This window comes from Gambusia affinis, linkage group LG09 (genome assembly GCF_019740435.1).
Source record: "Gambusia affinis linkage group LG09, SWU_Gaff_1.0, whole genome shotgun sequence".
In the NCBI taxonomy this organism is placed as follows: domain Eukaryota; kingdom Metazoa; phylum Chordata; class Actinopteri; order Cyprinodontiformes; family Poeciliidae; genus Gambusia; species Gambusia affinis.
This window is the reverse complement of record NC_057876.1, coordinates 12646529-12664905: the sequence shown is the minus strand read 5'-3', so window position 1 is coordinate 12664905 and position 18377 is coordinate 12646529. Positions and strand designations below refer to the sequence as shown.

Genomic DNA, 18377 nt, shown 5'->3' with positions numbered 1-18377 from the left:
GCTTAATGTTAGTGTGGTCTAGTCAAATTCCTTATCTAAATTTCACTGAAAATCAGAAGAAAGACTTAAAAATTGGTTAACATATGCTCTTCATCCAATCTGACAGAGCTTTATCTATTATGCAAAAAATTGTCAAAATCTTCAGTCTCAATGTTCACCTGACAACGCTTTGAAAATGAATTATAATTTTTCTACTGCTTCACAAGTTTGCACTGCTTTGTCTTGGTCTGTCACATAAAATCTCAATAAAATTAAGTGAAGTTTCTGTCTGTCATGCCATGTGAGAAAATGTAAAAAATAAATAAATAAAATTACGTTCAAGGGGTATGAATACTATAACAATAAATTGCATCCTCTCATAATCAAATCAGCTTACATTAGAAAGTTTTTTAAAGGAGAAGTGGCAGTCATTTTCAATCCATATATGCATGTCATCATCAGCAGCAGCAGCTTTATTAGCCACAAATAGATCCATAGAATATTTTAATTACAGTTTATTTGCCCCGTCTTGATTTGTTTTCACTTTACTCTTACAGAGCGGTTGATATAATGTCAACACCTTATTGGCTTGTGCCTTTTGTCAGATGAAATTGATTATTTTGTAAGTTTTCATGTTAAAAAAACAATAGGGATGGCTTTTTCACTTCTTCTCCGGGGAACTCGTTTCCAGCAGTTCAAAAAGGTTCATTGAGTTCCTTCCTGTGTCGTAAGAGGGCGTTAACGACTCTGTGAAAGAAGAAAAAAGCGCCGTTTGTGATTGGTCAGCGCTGGGAGTGACAGTAAAATGTAACCAATCAGATGGCTCCTTTGCATAAATGCATTTTTTCCCCCCTTTGCCGCTTCTAAAAAACCAACCACGAGTTGTCGTCGTGTGGGAGAATCCATCTTGAAGAGAGCTCCTCGGCCGTACGACCAGTAAGTACACCTTCGTTTTTCTCCCAACATGCTTGTATTTGATATTGACAGATATCTCATAGTTTGTTGTGTATTTTTTCCTAATTGTTCAATGTTTCCGATCGCAATGAAATAAATGCTGCATCGCAATAATGGCCTACATTTCGCGCAGCACGGCCTCAGACTTACGTAATTGCGAATTTCAGTTCAGACTTTATCAGTATGATCCAGACGGTTTTCTAATCTTTGCTACCAGAAGGGCAGCACTGCAGATGGTAGGTCTTTGCTCTTTAAAGTCACGAAACGAGCCATTAAAATGTCAGTCAGGCAGTCTTCCTGTGTGAGTGCATGAAGCGCAGTGTCGCCGGTCAAAATGGTGGGAAAAGCGTAAATTGGCATCTCGTAAATGGCGAAGTGCGTAAGAGCTGACTGTGAAAGAATCGCTTATGAAGCAACTCATTGCGTACCGTCTCTGTGCTTTCTAGGTATAGTAGTTCAAAATGTCTGAGGCAGAGCAGCAGTACATGGAGACGTCGGAAAACGGCCACGAAGTGGAGGACGATTTTAACGGAGGAGGAAACGACGGCAGCGCCGAGAATGACTGCGGACAAGGTGCGGAGACCGATCCGGACGGGAACTCACAGGACGGCGGCCAGATCGACGCCAGCAAGGGCGAAGAAGATGCTGGGTGAGTTTAGATAGATATTTTAGGAATTCTCTAGCTTAAAAGGTAGCCATAATAAGCACTGTTTCTTTACTACTATGCCTCTTTGTTCACCCGGCCTTTTGTTGGCGCCATGTGCCGAGTGGAGGGAGGGGGATGGGCGTTACAGCAGACATTAAACCATTCAATACTAGCTGATGAAAGATTACAGCTACATGTCTGATATTCTGCCAAAATCCAAACTTTTAATTTATGGAAACGTAATCGTAAACGTACTCTAAAGCTTCATCTTAATATGCCCCCTCCCCCATGTGTTACTGGATCAACAGATGTGCTGGAACATGGTGTACATAATGTATATTTTTTCCCCGCCCCCTCTTCCTTGGACAATTCCTGCCATCACAGTGAGTGAGCACTGTGTAAATTATTAAACAAAAAGGGTCAAAACGTGAGAACTGTTTATGAAGGACGTTTTAATATCAGAGAAAGATAAGTAAATAAAACAGAATCTATTTTTGTGTGAAACAATTAGAGAAGTTTCGCAACCCCTTATTAAAACTTCTAACTGTTACTAACCAAGTTTTATTCCGTTAGCCACACCCAGGCCTTATTAATGCCGGGATGGTGGAATTAGGAAATTACTTAAATTAACATACTAAATCCGAGTATCACTAACTTAAACACAGGGGGACAAAAGTACCCAAAGCAATGTCCAAAGTACTGAAAGCTTCACTTGCCTCGCAACACAAGAGATAAATGGCATCCACAAGTTTTTATTAACCAAAAGACATATTTACGATCCCCCCCAAGATTGCTGGAGGGATGTATTGTGGACTGACTAAACTAAAGAGAAACCAAAAGGTGTGTGTCACATCTATTATAGACATTAGCACGTTGCATTTCATGGTATTGCCATGATTTATGAATCAATGAACTTTGTCTTTTACTAAAACACTTGGTTAGAAAACCAGCCACTGGTTTGATTATAAATAATTTTCTTATTTATACTTGTATAAATATTTGTACTTCTATTTACATTGGTTTTAGTGTAATGTCAGCCATGCAGAGTAGAATGAATGGGGAAGAAATGTTCATTTCCTGGCAAATTTGATGGTCTTTAGTGGAAAGGTAAAGTGACCGAAAGCTTATGCATATGTGTAATATGGAGTGCCTAAAAGTTTGACAAATTTGACCTCTTATTTATTTTGTGGAAATGTGGTCCAAGTTTAAGCCCAATCCTCTATTCACTGTAATTCACACTGTGTGTTTGGCTAACTATGTTTGTATTTTATTTTGTTTTCAGCAAAATGTTTGTTGGCGGGCTAAGCTGGGACACAAGCAAAAAGGATCTGAAGGATTACTTCTCAAAGTTTGGAGAGGTGACAGACTGCACTATTAAGATGGACCAGCAGACGGGCCGGTCAAGGGGATTTGGCTTCATTCTCTTTAAGGACTCCGTGAGCGTAGACAAGGTAAGGAAGGACACAAGATGAGTTCCATTAGAATTAATGCAAGACTTTTTAGAATCACTGATTTAAATTTAACGCCTGCTTCAACTATAAAAACACTTTAACTTACATTTGTGTTTTTAATCTGGCATGAGTCCATTGCTTCTACATCAGTGTTATCTAACTTAAACACCTTTAAACGACAAATGGGGAAACTACATAATGAATTTTGATAACCATCTGTTGAAATGTACTAAGTAAATAAAGCTATTGGTGGCAGACTGTAAAACAAACACCTGTTGATTTATATTGCCTTAAAAATACTCAAATGAACCAATTCCAGAAACAGATTATTTGCTATGGGGAAGGGGGAATAAATCTAAAATACAATCAATGTTCTTTGTGGAAATGCTTGTGTGATTGCCAGGTGGCAATTAACGTCAAATGTTCGTCTTTTGTAGGTTCTTGAGCAGAAGGAGCACAGGTTAGACGGCAGACAGATTGACCCCAAGAGAGCCATGGCCATGAAGAAGGAGCCAGTAAAGAAAATCTTTGTCGGAGGCCTTAACCCGGATACCGCCAAGGAAGTCATCGAAGAATACTTCGGGACCTTTGGAGAGGTACGAGTATTCTGTTGACTTCAGATGGTTGAGAATGTAAGCAAGCATGAAATTGCTGGTTGCTTCACAAAGTATTTTTCTGGGATTTTTGTAGATTGAGACCATTGAACTCCCACAAGATCCAAAGACTGAGAAGAGGAGAGGATTTGTATTTATTACGTATAAAGAGGAGCCTTCCGTCAAGAAGGTTATGGAGAAGAAGTACCATACCGTCGGTGGAAGCAAGGTAAACCTGATGATAGATTACTGGTGATTAGTGTCGGGTGGCTACATTTTAAAAAATGTCCCTCCTCTCTAAAACGTGCTATTGTTTCTACAGTGTGAAATAAAAATTGCCCAGCCCAAAGAGGTCTACATGCAGCAGCAGTACGGTGCCCGGGGATACGGAGGCCGTGGCAGGGGACGTGGAGGTGAGGCATTTCATCACGTTTGATGAAACCTCGTTCTCTTTACAGCTACATCTGCTCTGAAACTGAGTTGTGACAAAGGCCTCACCTATTGTTTCTAGGCCAGGGCCAGAACTGGAATCAAGGATACAACAACTACTGGAACCAGGGATACAACCCGGGCTATGGTTATGGACAGCAGGGCTATGGATACGGTGGCTATGGCAACTATGACTACTCTGCTGGTTATTACGGCTATGGGGGTGGCTACGATTACAGTAAGCGATAAGTGCCCCCAGGGAAAGACACTGAATGAGAGAAACTTTATTTTCTTGGTCCTCCTTGTTGTACAGAAGAACTCAGTCCCTTTTTCTCTTGTCCTCCAGACCAGGGCAATACAAGCTATGGGAAAACTCCAAGACGTGGAGGCCACCAGAGTAGCTACAAGCCATACTGATCACACGTAGTGCAGGTATGCATTCTTGCATCATCCGTGGTAGTATGAGATCGTAGCTATAACCATTAGTGCCTTTTGGCCCCACAAAGAGCTCCATCTACACTAAATCCATTCAACCATTGTGGTGGGGTTATAGTAGGGCGTGATGAGGGGTCTGGGATCATTAAAGATGGATTCATTCCACCTGTCTGCCATCTTGAGATGCATCTCTACAAAGCCTACTTGATCAGTAAGGATTTGTGGTGGTCCAAGAAAAGAAATGAGGACTGATCTGATCAGCTAGCAGCCGTGTCCCCCGCCCGCCCCCTTCCCGTCCCAAAATGTTTGTCATTCACTTTATTTGTCGAACTCATTCATGCACCTGTCTGTCTCTGTGTTACTGCATGCCACGCTCGGTTAATTCTCAGTAACGTAAAGCACCGTGTTTTTCCTCCTAAGGTCTAAAGTAAATAAGAAAAAGAGATCCATGGTCTGACCACAGCGAACATGGGCTCTGGCTTTTCCTTTGGAGTTGGCAGAAATTTGGACTCATGCTCCATTTGTACAGATCAAGTGAGGAACTGGGGAAGCAAATGTCACTTTTCCACTTTTTTTTTTTATTTTATTTTATATTGTTTTGTGTCCATTTACATTTCCAGTGATGGAAGTGTTATTTTTACTGTACTTTTTGGTACCCTTTTTGAATCTAATGTATTGTATGGTTGTATTTTTACATGTCGACTGGAATTACAGACGAGCAGGAGCAAAGGGCTTTGAAAAGCTCTCAAATAAAACAATATTGCTTTTTTTTGTTCTGTGTGTTTCTAGATTTTTAGTTATGTTCTCCCATGTTGAGTGTTGGAAATGAGTTGCATGGCTTCAGATGTGGGGGTGAGGTGATTTAAAAAGGGATTTACACTAATCAAAGGGTTCTTTAAAAAAAAAAAAGTCAAGTGAGTGCTACGGGGGCTTGTAGAAAACAACCAGCATTTATTTCAATTTTGTTTTATTTCTTTGTTTTTTTTTGCTTTTAAGGAAGTTTCTCCCCACCATGTCTGCAATTTTTAAGTGGCTTTATTAGTGTTATTCAACTTGAACGCAAGCCTGTTATAATGTAAGAGGGTAACCCCTCCGTCACTGGAAACTCATTCCTCTAGTGTCTTGGGCAAATTGATAGAAATAAAAATTTGGTTTATATTACACATGGATCTTTTGGTTATTTTTTTTGTAAAGTTAATGTTAAATGTCCTGTTTAATGTACTGTTAATGGTAAATTGGCTTGCATGTTTTGCTTCGAGTAATGACATCTCCTCGGATTCCTGTTTGGGGAGATGTGGCAGAGGGCTTCGCTACCTGTTAATACCCAACCGCACTTAATGTGAACCTGGAACACTTGAGCTTTTGTAACAATGTATCCATCAGTTAAAGATGGTCTGGTAAGTGCTTAACTGGGCCTACTGTGTATTGATGGCATGTTTTGGATACGAATGATGAAGCTGCACTATTTAAATTATGGCTGCTGTGGGCAAAAGAACAGGCAATGTGATTAAGAATTTAAACTTTTATTTCCATGATTTAGAGTTGACATTTTTCTTTGAATTTAGAAAAAAGGTTATATGATACGGTAATGATGTCAGAGGAAAGACGATGCAAAAAATCTATACCATAAATTTGACGCTGAACACCCAAACCAATATTTTACCATGAAAATATAGCTTCAATAGAACTTGACACCCAAATCCTTTACAATATGCATTTCCATTGGGCTTTGACCCACATTTAAAACTTGATGTACCAGAAAAGTCTTGAAGTCCCACAGCAGTCAGTGTTTGGGGGGGGAATGCCACCTCTGAAATGACCTGCAAGCCTGTCAGATCTGCAGCAGCCTGAAGTGTGGATATCTCTACCTCTGAACAACTTCATGAATGTGACATCTTGACAATGTTGAATGCAATTAAAGGTTTTCTACAGGTTTGGCAAACTTTAGATGTCTTCATTTTCCAGTTTGAGATTCTTGGCCTCCATGTCTGTGAAGAGGAAAACCAATGTAAATCACATAGATCAATTCATTCTGAAGGCGTTCTCTTCCCCTGTGTTAACATTACTGGTAAATGGGTGTATCTCAACTAGACATCAGTGAAAGTTCATTAAAATGGTGAAACCTCAGTGAATCCAGCAATGCAGTTCAACTTCAGTTAATTTCAATGATGGGACACAGGGTAATACCCTTCATGTTACACTGCACTGATTCAGTAATTCATGCAAAAAAGATCTATTCTACATACAAACTCAATATAAACTGATTTTCTGATTAACTGTGTTTGAATTTTATTAGCTGCAAGCCACAATCATCAAAGCTGACATTTGAAATTGGTCATTGTGTAATCTGTAGAACTTTTAAAATGAATCCCTGCAATCGCTTGATTAACCTGTATAAAGATCAGTGTCAGACTGATTTTATTCTTGGTGCAATGCTTCTTTTATGTTGTGCAAAATAACGTGGTCGATGTCTGAACTGCCCCTATTTTAGGGAAATACTGTAATGTATGCAGTTAGTCGACCTTCAGTAAATGAGCTGTTGGTTTACATAACATGTTTACTGCAAATGTAAAAGTGAAGCTTGTGCTACAAACCAGTGAGGATCCGGTCAATGCACTGAACAACCAGCTCTGCGTTTTCCATACTGAAGCACATGGGAGGCTTAAACTTCAAGACATTTTCCCAGGGGCCGTCTGTGCTAACGCAAATTCGATCCTCTTCCTTTAACCTGGTATAAAGCGGACGTCAAATGACTCGGATGAAGGTTAAAATACGACAGTACAATCACCTCTTTGTTGGTATTTTATACTCTGGAGGATTCAGAAAAATCAATTTGTAATTCCTACTTTTCGATTTGTTAAATCAGTCTCGCACAGTTCAACTTCTGATACTAACCTTGTTACCACTGTCTTAAAAACAAACAGAACTGTAAATCCATTACTGATGTAAATTAATAATAATTTGCCTAGTCTTTAAGCATAATAATTGGCAAACTCCATTTAGTTCAGTTTAGAAACATATTTTATGTAGGAAGCCATTTATCAGGTACATTGAAGACAGCATCATCTCATACCTCTTTACCAACCACGCTGCAGTTTTTGTGGCAGGAGGTTTAGTTTGTCTGTCTGTAACCAGCTCTAGTCCAACAAACAAGCCGACCCCGCTAAAAGTAGAAAAGCAGAAACAGTCATGTTAGACAAGAGGCAGGGGTAAACACAGCGACATTCCTAAAGGGAATTTAGTGATCCTAATCCTAATCTGTGTATGATCTGTGGGAGGAAGCTGGAGTACCCAGAGAGAACCCTTGGACATGACCCAGTAGCTATCCAATTTAGCAGTTAGATATTCTGAAAGAATGCACAACATTTTCTCATGATCTGTAAAGATGATTCTACAAAGTGTTAAAGCTGGGAACTAAACAAAACAAAACATGTCAATTTGTAACATAACCACTATGTTTGTTTTTCTGAATAAATACACTAAAAAGTAAATGTATTAAACTGTCCTGTAGAAAAGTTTCGGTGATTTCATTGTTAAAAATTATTTCGAATTTCCACTCTTTGAAACTGATTTGGGTGAATCATGATGTTTTCAGGTGCGTTTAATTAGTGATTAAAAGGGGCGTGGGCGACGGCGCAACCGGAGAGGAAGACGCTCGCCGTTAGATCTGTGCCGCGGGAGTTTTGACTTGTCTGAACGTTTAGAACAAGTAAAAACCAAAGAAAAGACATTAAATAGCGATCAAAAGTTCGCTCAGCGCCGCAGATCAAATTTTATGAACTGGATCGGAGTTTGCACCCAGGAAACGCCGCCCGGTGCAAGAGGACGCCACCGAGGGGAAAGAAAGACGTTCCCGGTGAGATCTGGACTTTACTTTTCTTTTTGGGGATTTCTGGGTGGTACCACTCTTTTTTGGGTTTTGACACTTGGATCTTTTCATTTTGGATCGGGACTTTGGATTAAAACGGGGAAATATTTCCAGGACTTTGTTTATTTTTCAGGACATGGAACTTCTTTGTGGACAGTAATCTCTTTGGGAAAAGGAAGAGAAAATTTTGGACACTTAATTATCGAGGTCTTTAGGTGATTCGAACTGAGTGACCATAATTATTTTTGAGGGATTTTGGTTATTGATCTATTTATCACGATAACTATTATTATTTTGTAGTATTATAATTCTTTTTTTAATAAATCATTGTTGCTAAGGATCAATACATTTCGTATTGAGTGGTTGGGTAAATAAATAAATGAATTTATTTATATATTTTTCTCAGATTAATGGTGTAGCATATTTCACCTGATTCCTGTGACAGATTCCCCCTTGAGTGTATTGTGAGTTCAGCTTTAAGCCGAATTTTACAAATTTCATTCTATTTCACAAAAATATTCCCAGTAGGATATATTGAAGTTTATGGCAACTGCGTGACAAAGTTAATTATTATAAATACTTTTGAAAAGTAATTGTTGAATTTCTGGTTGGTGTAAATGAAATCTGACTTGTCTTTAGATTCCCTGCTTAGCAGAAGACAGACGAAGCACAAACGTTTTTAAAAAAATAGCTTTTGTAATTTCGATTTGAAGTTATAACTGAACCGTTGATACTTTGCAACAGTTTTATGGTATGAAATGTAAAGCAAGCATTGTGCAACTAAATGTGTGTTGTTAGTCGTAATAACACCATTTTGTTGCATGTCTAAACAGTGAGAAAATAGAAGAATATGTACCCTTACCGGACATCTCCAATTATTTCGTGTCTTTGTTGTAGTTTCTTTAGCAAATCTTTGAGATGTGCTCCCACCCTTATGGCATTTCCTCTTAGATCTTCCTTCTCAATCACATCAAGAACCGCTAAGCCAATGGCACATGACACCGGATTGCCTCCAAACTGCATTACAATAAGGAAATTTCATAAAATCAACACAAAGCTCTTTCAAATAGGAATAAACACAACCTAAAAGGACATATTCATCTCACATCTGCTTGGAAAGCAGTCTTGCATCTATGTTTCTTTCTACAAATGTAAGTTAGTAAGATGGTTGTCACTATAACATTTCTGAATGATCACCGTATTGAAGTACTCCACTCCATTAGCAGTGAAAGCTCCGGCTATCTCCACAGTAGTTGCCACACATGCCAGAGGATGGCCGTTACCCATCGGCTTCCCCATGGTCACGATATCCGGGCAGAAATCCTCTCCCTGAAGCTGGAAAGCCCAAAAGTGAGTCCCAGTTCGTCCGAAACCTGTCTGAACTTCGTCTGCAACAAATACTCCACCAGCGGAGCGCACGTATCTGTGAAGGGTAAAAGTAAAGAGTCACCATCCTATCTGGACTGGGGCAAAGAAACGTCAGCAAGTAGATTGGTACTGACTCTGCGACTTTAGAGAAGTATCCTTGGGGCAAGATAATTTGTCCCCCAACACTGGGTAAGGACTCAGCAAAGAAGGCCGCAATCTAAGGTAGAAAGAGTAATAAACATAACATAAAGGGCATATATTTGTGTAGTTTTCTGTAATCAGGCAACGTTTAGATTAGCAAATCTTTAAAATATTGCCTGTTTTACCACTGAAACATGAAGAGGGACTAAAATGTACCTTTCGACCTTTCTTATTGATTTCCTCTATCAAGTGTTTTACTGTATCAGCATAAGCTTGGCCTGGATTGGGATGCTCCTCTCTATATATGCCTCTGTAGGTGTCAGGTAAGGGAGCCTGGGAGGACAAATTGGAATATTTCAGACAAGCAGAAATACAATGTTCTTCTTTTACAGTTTGCCTACTAAGAGTTGTATATATTTACACACCACATGAACCCATTCTTTCTGTCCTGCCAGTTTCCGGAACTTGTAAGGACTAATGTCGATGAGGGACTTTAGATGCCCATGGTATGCACTGGTGTGGAAGGAATGTTTATTATATTCAAAAGGTGTGGGTTTTTTTTTTTTTCTTTCTGTAACGTGTTGCTCAGGAGTTAAGATTCTTACTGATCTAGCACTACGACGTCCTCATGTTGGGTGTACTGCTCTGCCAGGCGGAGGGCTAGATCGTTGGCCTCTGACCTGTCAGAGAAGCGAATTTGATCACTCGCCTGTTACTTCTGGGATGGGATTCAGTGAAGCTTCAGATAGATTTCTTACCCAGAGTTCACAAAATAGAAGACAGACAGTTTCTTGGGCAAGGTAGCTGCCAGGCGATCTGCATACAGGACTATGTTGTCATGGAGAAAGCGTGCATTTGCATTCAGGACGTCCATTTGAGCCGTAGCAGCCTTTGTTATAGCAGGGTGACAATGTCCCACTGCGGGGAAACACAATTAACACTTAACACTGACTTGCACTTGTTTAAAAAAAATTTTCAAGCTTCAATAATAATGTATCTACTGTGAATGTATGTGTGTATAATTAAGAAGTAGAAGGAAGAGAATAAATAGTTTTCAGGGGACAGGGCTGCTTTTGTTTTGTTTTATTTTTACAAAAAAAATAAAATATGAAAATTGTACCATATATTTATATTTAGTACCCTTTACTCCACAAGTCTGTGAATGAGGTAATACTTTTGACAGAACTTTTAAAAATGACATTAGAGGGACTTCCTGCCACCAGGTGACAGTAGTACATCGTGTATAGAAAAGATCAACATACAGAAATTTAAAACTTTACCATGTTGGACGTTACTGATGCAATCCAGATAGCGTTTGCCATTTTCATCAAACAGATACTGTCCTCTTGCTCTGACTATCTTCACAGGGTCTTCTGAATAGAAGAGTCTGCACGACTGACTATGATTAAAAAAGCACAAGTCAGCGGTGAACTACGTAGAATATTACCCATTACCAACAATAAATTAAAACATTAAGAGCTTTGATTTTATATACCCAATTAACCGCTGCCTCATTTCGAGGGTTTCTTCTTTCCTGAATCTTTCCTCAGCCATGTCTTCTCTTGTTTCGTCAGTTATACACACACAAAGCAACTATTGAAGCAATGAACGGTTCGCTACATACCTACAGCTGAATGTAATGAATCATTTCATTAAACTATTTAACAAAACATTCTGCCATCGCCAATGGTGTGCAAAGTCAAAACAGCCACCGCACATGCGCAGATGCCCAGTTGGTGTTTTAAGTTAACCCAGTTTTGACAAATGTATGTTTTTACGAACAAATTCTTTTAAGCTAATTAAAAAGAATGTTTGTGTCGTTAGTTTTTTAATAGCATACAAGAAAACAGAGAGATTTTTAGTAAGTTTAAAAATTGTTCTGTACCTTTAATTCGAACGGTATAACTTTTGAGTTGTAAGGGACAGGCGTGTAAAAACGCTGTAGCATGCAACACTACTTTTGTTATCTTTACTTTAAAAATACCAAACGTAATGTGTAATCAGAATAATCGAGTGCTACATTTTGCTTCATTAGTTTGCTGAAAGTTATTTTGGTAAAACACTGTCCTCATACGTTCTTTTGCATTGGTATCGCCCAAAGGCTATAAATACTCTGAGATTCAGTTGCTCGCTTGGCCGTGCGGGTTTCGGTTGCTAAGGAACCACAGAAAGCAGGTAATGCATCAGGTCAGCTGTAGCGTGCTAGCTCTTAGAGCGGCTGCGTGACCGAGTTATGAGCCGGTAAATTCAGGAACAGCGTGTTTTCACAGTCTTGGTAAACTATGTCAGTTCTCTGTTGGTAGTAAATGGTTGAGCTGGAAGAAATGACACCAGTCATTGAAGTTGGCACACTTGTTATCCTATAAGCTTGCTAACGTAACCGGCTAATAACTTGATGTCTCACGGTCTGCATCGTGTTAAGCTAGCTTGCTGCCCAGCTACAGTGGGTAGTAGATTTACCCAGAACAAAATCTATCAATTGGATAAAATCTTTACTGCAGTTCGTATCAGAGATCGAATTTAACAGTCGGATCCGTTTTTCTTAAGAAATGAGCGACCTGCGCCACAACGTTAAAAAGCTCCTAGCTTTGGATATTAAACACCCCAAATTACATTTACGTATGAAGTATCTTTTAATTCTTCTACACATCTATCACGATTTTAAACAGACGCTGTTGTTATTAAGTGTATATTCAAACTTGCTGATCTAATAAATTATGTGCTAACTTTGAATTAGCTGATGATTGCTTGCAGCAATGTCTTTTTTGTCGTTTTTATTCCCAGAGCTGTTGCCACATGATTAGGTCTGGTGAAACCTTTTGACTTGTGGCATGTGAAACCAGGCTAGCAATGTAGCACCTATGTTTGTCATGAGATGGCAGGCGGTGGAGGCCAAATTACAAAGTCAGCAGTGTTGTAAAGTTTCATTAGCCGTGAATGTCACAAAATAATTTAATTATGACTATGGAAGTTTAAAGTATTTACACAGAAACGGTTTATTCTGTCTCTGTTGGCACTAGTTTAGGCACTAAATGTACTTTAGCCTTTGCACTCTTAAACACCAGGGTAAATGCTACAAGGCCATGCTTTATTTCAATTCAACTGCCATATTGTCTTTTTATTTACTTTTAGTTTGAGAAGTTGCTTGAAGATTTGTCAAATTTCTGTTCTTGTGCCAACACAAGTTAATCTTTAGAAAAAGAAGTTGTTTCATTGACACTCAGTGGTTCAAAACTTGTACTAAAAGGTGACATGGAAGGAATGTGCTACCAAATAGGATGGGAAGTCCCTTGTGGCCTACTGATTTTGCCTTGTTTTTTTTCTTCAGTTTTAAGTGCATCTGTGCCACCTGGTCAGTTTTTCCTCCTTGCCTTGCAGAGATACTATGACATATTTTAAACCTCTGTCCCATTCATTTTCTACACCCCCCCCCCCCCATCCTTTCCTCTTTTGGATTCTCCCTCCCCCTTCCAATCTCTGCAGCACCCACAACTCTTGGAAGTTATTGAAGTTTGTTGGACCTAACCAACATTGTCTAGCCTTTACATCACTTATTAGTTTTTCCACTTTTTACTCATTCTTAAATATCACTATGTTGAGTTCTTTGGGTTTTTTTTTTCTTTTGTGTTAATGGGTGTGCACGCTTTCTTTGATGGAATGTGAAGTACTCCTTTGTTCAGGGCCTCCTTATGTCCCCGTGTGCTCTCTGCCTTTGTGAACATGAACTTCTCCCTTTCATGTGTGAAGTGAATGACGCAGCTCACAGATCCCAGCTTAGATTTTTGTGCAGAAATATGCCTTTGACATTCATGCATTCTTTTCCCCTCTGGGTTTATTAAGATGTTGTTTAATTGCACGTTCTCTGTTGTAACATCTATGATTCTCTGTCCCTTCAGGTGGCATAGACATGAGAATGGTATAGTTAGAAGGCTGGTCAGTCTGGCTGGTTGAGGTGTGGAGGGGACGCCACAGACCACGCCAGAGTTCTGACGGAAAAAAACAAACAAAAAATAAAACCTCTACCCTCGGTGGATCTGCCGTCTCCATGCGTCTCCTTGGACTGCAATTATGGTTACACTTATCACAGAGCAGCTCTGTAAGCAGAGTTTAGAGGAACCTTATCACAAGGCTTTCACATTCAATGCCAGTGTGGTAAGTTGAGAAATAACAATGAACTGAAATGGCTTTGATGCAATTTAGTGGGGTGTTGGTTTAGAAAGTTAAGTTGTTGCATTTGTTACAGTCTCTGCCTGCAGTGGGCTCAAGTCCAACCATTTCATGGAATTCTGGAAAAACAACTCAAGGTAAGTCAGAACAACGTAGAAGATATGCTTTGACTGTTATGGTCACCATTCTTATATCTGTGTTTTCTCACCATCAGAAGCCAGCTCAGACACACACCAGTCATGCAAAGCACATGTTTTGGCTGACTCGTGTGATCCTTGGCCCCGCTCGCACTCTGGAGAGCCACTCCAGGGACTAGAGGTTTCCCTCACAAACAAATCCTTCCAGAGTTCCCCCCCGCCACCTCCAAAACGCCACTGCCGCTCCCTCTCTGTTCCAGAGGACCTGTCCCAGTGCCGCTCCACTTGGCACCCAAGCGCATCAAAGGTCTGGACTCCAGTTAAACGGGGCTGCCACAGTCGAGGAGCATCTAGTTCAGGCTCTGGAGCCAGTTCTTTGCTTCTTTGTGGTCCCAGTTCTTCCTTCACCTCCGCCTCTTTACACTCATTGTCTAGCCCTAACTTCTTTAGCTTAGCACTGTCTTCTGACTCTTCTTTGTCCTGTGGCTTCCCATGGGATCCCTGTGACACGTTGAAAGGTGCTTGCTCTGTCTCTCTTGCTACACCTTCCTCTTGCTCCTCTTCACCAGCCCCTCTGGTTTCTCACTCTATCCTGCACCGTCGCTTCTCCCTTTCCCCCGTGCACATTCAGATTGCCTCTGTGGCGTCCTTGCACCCGCAGCCTTCCCCAGCTCATGTTCTGGCACACAGCTTTTCTGGCCCAGAGCATCCTTCCCTGTGTCCATCTCCCACTTCAGCTTGCAGTACCCCATCCTGCTCTCGGCGGGACCTGCACCCCGCACTGCCACGATGCCACTCGCAGCCCTGCGACATGCGCAAACCCCGGCTGAAGAGACGCCATGACCCAGATGTCCTTCCTTGCTCCCGGCCAGGGCTGGACTTCAGCAAAATGACACAGGTGAGGAAAGCAGGGACGCTCCGCTTCTTTGTCTTATTCAAACCAATTGGGAGCACAGTGCGCTCTGCATGTTTGACGTCACTTTTACACACTTTAATGTATTTGGGGATTTCACTTGACATCAACAGAAAGTAGTACTTATTTTGGAGCGGATTTATTTATTTTAGCTAATCCAAAAGGTGTGATGTGTGTGCTCACAATATTTTGTGGTACTATTGTGAAAGCAAGAAAGAACAATTTATTACTCCATTTTTAGGAAACTTCACAACTGCAGGTCATAGGAATTATAGTCTCACAAACACTGCCCTCGAAAAACATATCCATTTGTAAAACGCTTTTCTAGGACATGAGTCATGTAAAGATGTGTGACTGTTAATTGACCCATAGTTTGTCATTCACAACCTATAAATTTGATAAATAAAATTTTTGAGCTGTAAATAAAAGATAACTATTTTATTTTTCTGGGAATTTAGAACTTTTGGGACTCCATAGCGCCCAGATCGATGGCCGATTTGTTGAGTGAAATTAAATAAGGCGATGTGCAATTTAATAACATTCAAGACGAAAAAATATTTAGGTTATTTTGTAAAGATTGTATTGCTGCTTGTACAACAGCAGTCCAAAAGATGAGTGAGTGTACATGTTTTAGGCATTAGGCACAGACGGGGAGTGTGTAAACTAAGCTCATATTAGGCCTTTGTCAAAGTGTTGACTGACAAATTTCAGATTGGAAAATCTGGACTCAAATCAAAATCCTATAGTCTCTAAGCAAACTATTTCAAAGAAAGAAAGAAAAAAAAAAAAAACGCTGACAATGCAGCACCCAGCGATCTGTCCGGGCCTGTTCTAGTCAGAAGCATCGATGCTTTTTAAACTATTTATGAGTAACGTCCAGTAATCTGCACACCCAGCGTGCCACCACCTTGTTTCTCACAGGGAACAACATTTAAGCGCACAGGCTTTTTAGTTTTCTGCTGTTCACCTCTGTTTGTGAGAATTTGTCTGGTGATTTTGTAAACCTTCTTTCTCCTGTGCAGATGGGTAATTACGAGAGCCTGGTGGGTGGAGCAGGTGGTGGCATATTTCCAGTGTCTTCTCAGTCAGAGCAGCGCTTGGCCTTCTCCCCTGCTGAATTCCTGGGAAGAACCAGCATCGGTCCGCTGAGTGAAAGTGAAGAAGAGGAGGAGGAAGAAGAGTGTAAAAGAACAGTTTTAGCTGTTGGAAAAAATTTTATTTTTGAAAGAGACTGTACAGATTTGGACTTGAGCCTCATAGAAGAAAACTGACCATTACAGTAACTACTGTGCTTACAGTAACTGTGTTCATAACCATGTAAAGCACACATGTTGGCTTCTGGCAGAGCCTTTTGGGAACAGCCTACTCTTTCTGTCCTGAGTTAATGATTAAGAGCTAGGGAAGTTGGAGCCAATTTCCAGTTAGATTGCAGTGATTGTGTGTCAACTCACTTCTCAGACTTTCACAAAAAAACAAAAACAAAACATTAGTGCCTGCCTGTTCAGCCCTACTTATGGAAAAAGCGCATGAGCAAAGAAGCAGTTTTTCATGTGAGCAGTACACTTTTAACCGTTTTGAATCAACATGAGTCTTAATGTTATTCACCACATCTCAGTCGTCTTTCACAGCCTGATTGACGCTGCATATGGAAGTGAACAAAAATGTTCTGCTTGGATCTGAATGATGCACACAAGCTGTTTTGATGTTACTGTGTGCATAAAAAAAAAAAATCCATATCTTAGTGCTCTCCTGTATATTTAACAGGAAACATTCCAGAATCCAATGTACCTTTTTTTAAATTCCCTGCTAAAATGCATCGGTTTTCAGCTTGTGCTCTTAAAATATGTTTGCTACTTCAAAGGGAACTTTCTATTGTAACTGCTTAACTGATGAATAAGCAAGCACCCCTCATCAAGAGTAATAATGATTATACTGTTAACTTAACCATGCCTTAAGCCTAAAATACAAAGTCCTTGGTGCTCTGGACCCCTTTTTTCGCAGCCAGACACGTTTATGGACTCCGTTTGCACTGATTTGGATATTTTTGAATGCCTGGCACATAAACTACAATAGCTAACTGAATCAGTGCTGCAGGTGGACTCCCTGTGGCACTCCGTAATGTACTGTACCGCGGTGAAAGTGAGCGCACGTTTCCCCACCAGTTCTGACTGTATGTGACCAAGTCTTGGAGTAATGCAGATAATTTGGTGGCCTTTGAGAAATGATTGTTCATGTTTTCAAATGGGGGAAAAAAAACCTCCTCTTGCACAATGTATGTATGAATAAAATTTAATAGTTTTTTTCTTTTTTCAAAGGGTTTTTTTTTTGTGCATTTAGTTTCCTCTTCCAATCAGCCATTAGAACAAGGACAGACCTACAACGATAGGGTCATTTGTGCCATCTAGTGGCTAAATTAAGTCTAGTCCAGGGTCAGTCCTGTAACCTTTAGATGTGTCCCTTCCTTGCATGAATTAAACTGCCTCACTACTAGTGAGCAGTATGACCCTACAGAGCTCTACTGATGAGCTAATATTGGAACCAGGTGTGCTAAAGCAGAGAGACTGGTCTTTGACAAGTGGAGTTTGACACCATCGCTGGTAGTTTACAGATCCACGAGTGTCTTTGAAGATGTATTGCTTGTTTAAGTTAATATTTGAAACAGGAGTTTTACCTCTGTGGATAAAAAAGGCTATATTATTGACTGAGACCCTTATGGATTGATAAGATTCTTACTTGACAAAATGTACCTGTTACTTTAATTTAGGTTCAGTTTGTTATTCTCACTTCTACTAAAATAGAATGGCTAAATATTAGCTTCCAAAACAGCTGAACTTGAGCTTATTGTAAAAAGGGAAATGTATGGAGTGGACGACCAAAGCAGCGTCATTCTGCGCTCCGTAAAGGTAAAGAAAACTTTGGTCACTCCAGGAATTTCTATTGCGTCCTCTATAAAGGACTTTTAAACACAAGGATGGCATGGCAGAAAGACTTGAACGGTTTGGGAATGAAATCCCTGGTACACTTTGATGCAGCTAACAGGCTATGCCAAGCATAAATACAGAGGAGCATCAAGTAGGTTTAGTTCGTAGAAACGAGATTTAAAAAAGATTTTTTTTTTTTTTATTTTTATTTTTTTATCACAGCAACATGAAATTACAGAGGCAGTTTTTGTGCTCCAGAATGACTCACATTTGTCTCAGTCCAAAGTTGTCTTGATGCCAGAAATGCTTGAAAAAAAACTCTTCACAGATGGATATATATATATATATATATATATATATATATATATATATATA

General features: G+C 39.9%; 3 protein-coding genes across 5 annotated transcripts; 2 read left to right on the top strand and 1 right to left on the bottom strand.

Annotated features, from left to right (window-relative positions):
• Window positions 1-782: 782 nt before the first annotated feature.
• Window positions 783-5648, top strand: LOC122837408 (heterogeneous nuclear ribonucleoprotein A/B-like). Of its 2 annotated transcripts, none has more exons than XM_044127752.1 (9): window positions 783-915; window positions 1380-1582; window positions 2862-3030; window positions 3468-3626; window positions 3721-3852; window positions 3946-4036; window positions 4135-4290; window positions 4399-4484; window positions 4908-5648. In XM_044127752.1, exons 2-8 carry the CDS (start codon window positions 1395-1397, stop codon window positions 4467-4469), a joined length of 966 nt encoding a protein of 321 aa, XP_043983687.1. In that variant the 5' UTR covers window positions 783-915; window positions 1380-1394; the 3' UTR covers window positions 4470-4484; window positions 4908-5648. The 2 variants fall into 2 exon arrangements, with proteins under 2 accessions (XP_043983687.1, XP_043983688.1); XM_044127753.1 differs by lacking the exon at window positions 783-915 and adding an exon at window positions 1036-1169.
• Window positions 5270-11756, bottom strand: phykpl (5-phosphohydroxy-L-lysine phospho-lyase). The gene is made up of 12 exons (XM_044127748.1): window positions 11360-11756; window positions 11145-11263; window positions 10623-10782; window positions 10470-10544; window positions 10290-10377; window positions 10081-10197; window positions 9858-9940; window positions 9553-9778; window positions 9218-9372; window positions 7561-7650; window positions 7082-7215; window positions 5270-6475 (listed from the first exon to the last, which is right to left on the bottom strand). Exons 1-12 carry the CDS (start codon window positions 11416-11418, stop codon window positions 6432-6434), a joined length of 1350 nt encoding a protein of 449 aa, XP_043983683.1. The 5' UTR covers window positions 11419-11756; the 3' UTR covers window positions 5270-6431.
• Window positions 8111-17390, top strand: LOC122837407 (protein FAM53C-like). 2 transcript variants are annotated; one of them, XM_044127751.1, is made up of 5 exons: window positions 8111-8343; window positions 13761-14016; window positions 14108-14168; window positions 14246-15066; window positions 16104-17390. In XM_044127751.1, the coding sequence occupies exons 2-5, from the start codon at window positions 13933-13935 to the stop codon at window positions 16350-16352; spliced, it is 1215 nt and encodes a 404-aa protein (XP_043983686.1). In that variant the 5' UTR covers window positions 8111-8343; window positions 13761-13932; the 3' UTR covers window positions 16353-17390. The 2 variants fall into 2 exon arrangements, with proteins under 2 accessions (XP_043983686.1, XP_043983684.1); XM_044127749.1 differs by lacking the exon at window positions 8111-8343 and adding an exon at window positions 11958-12039.
• Window positions 17391-18377: the final 987 nt, after the last annotated feature.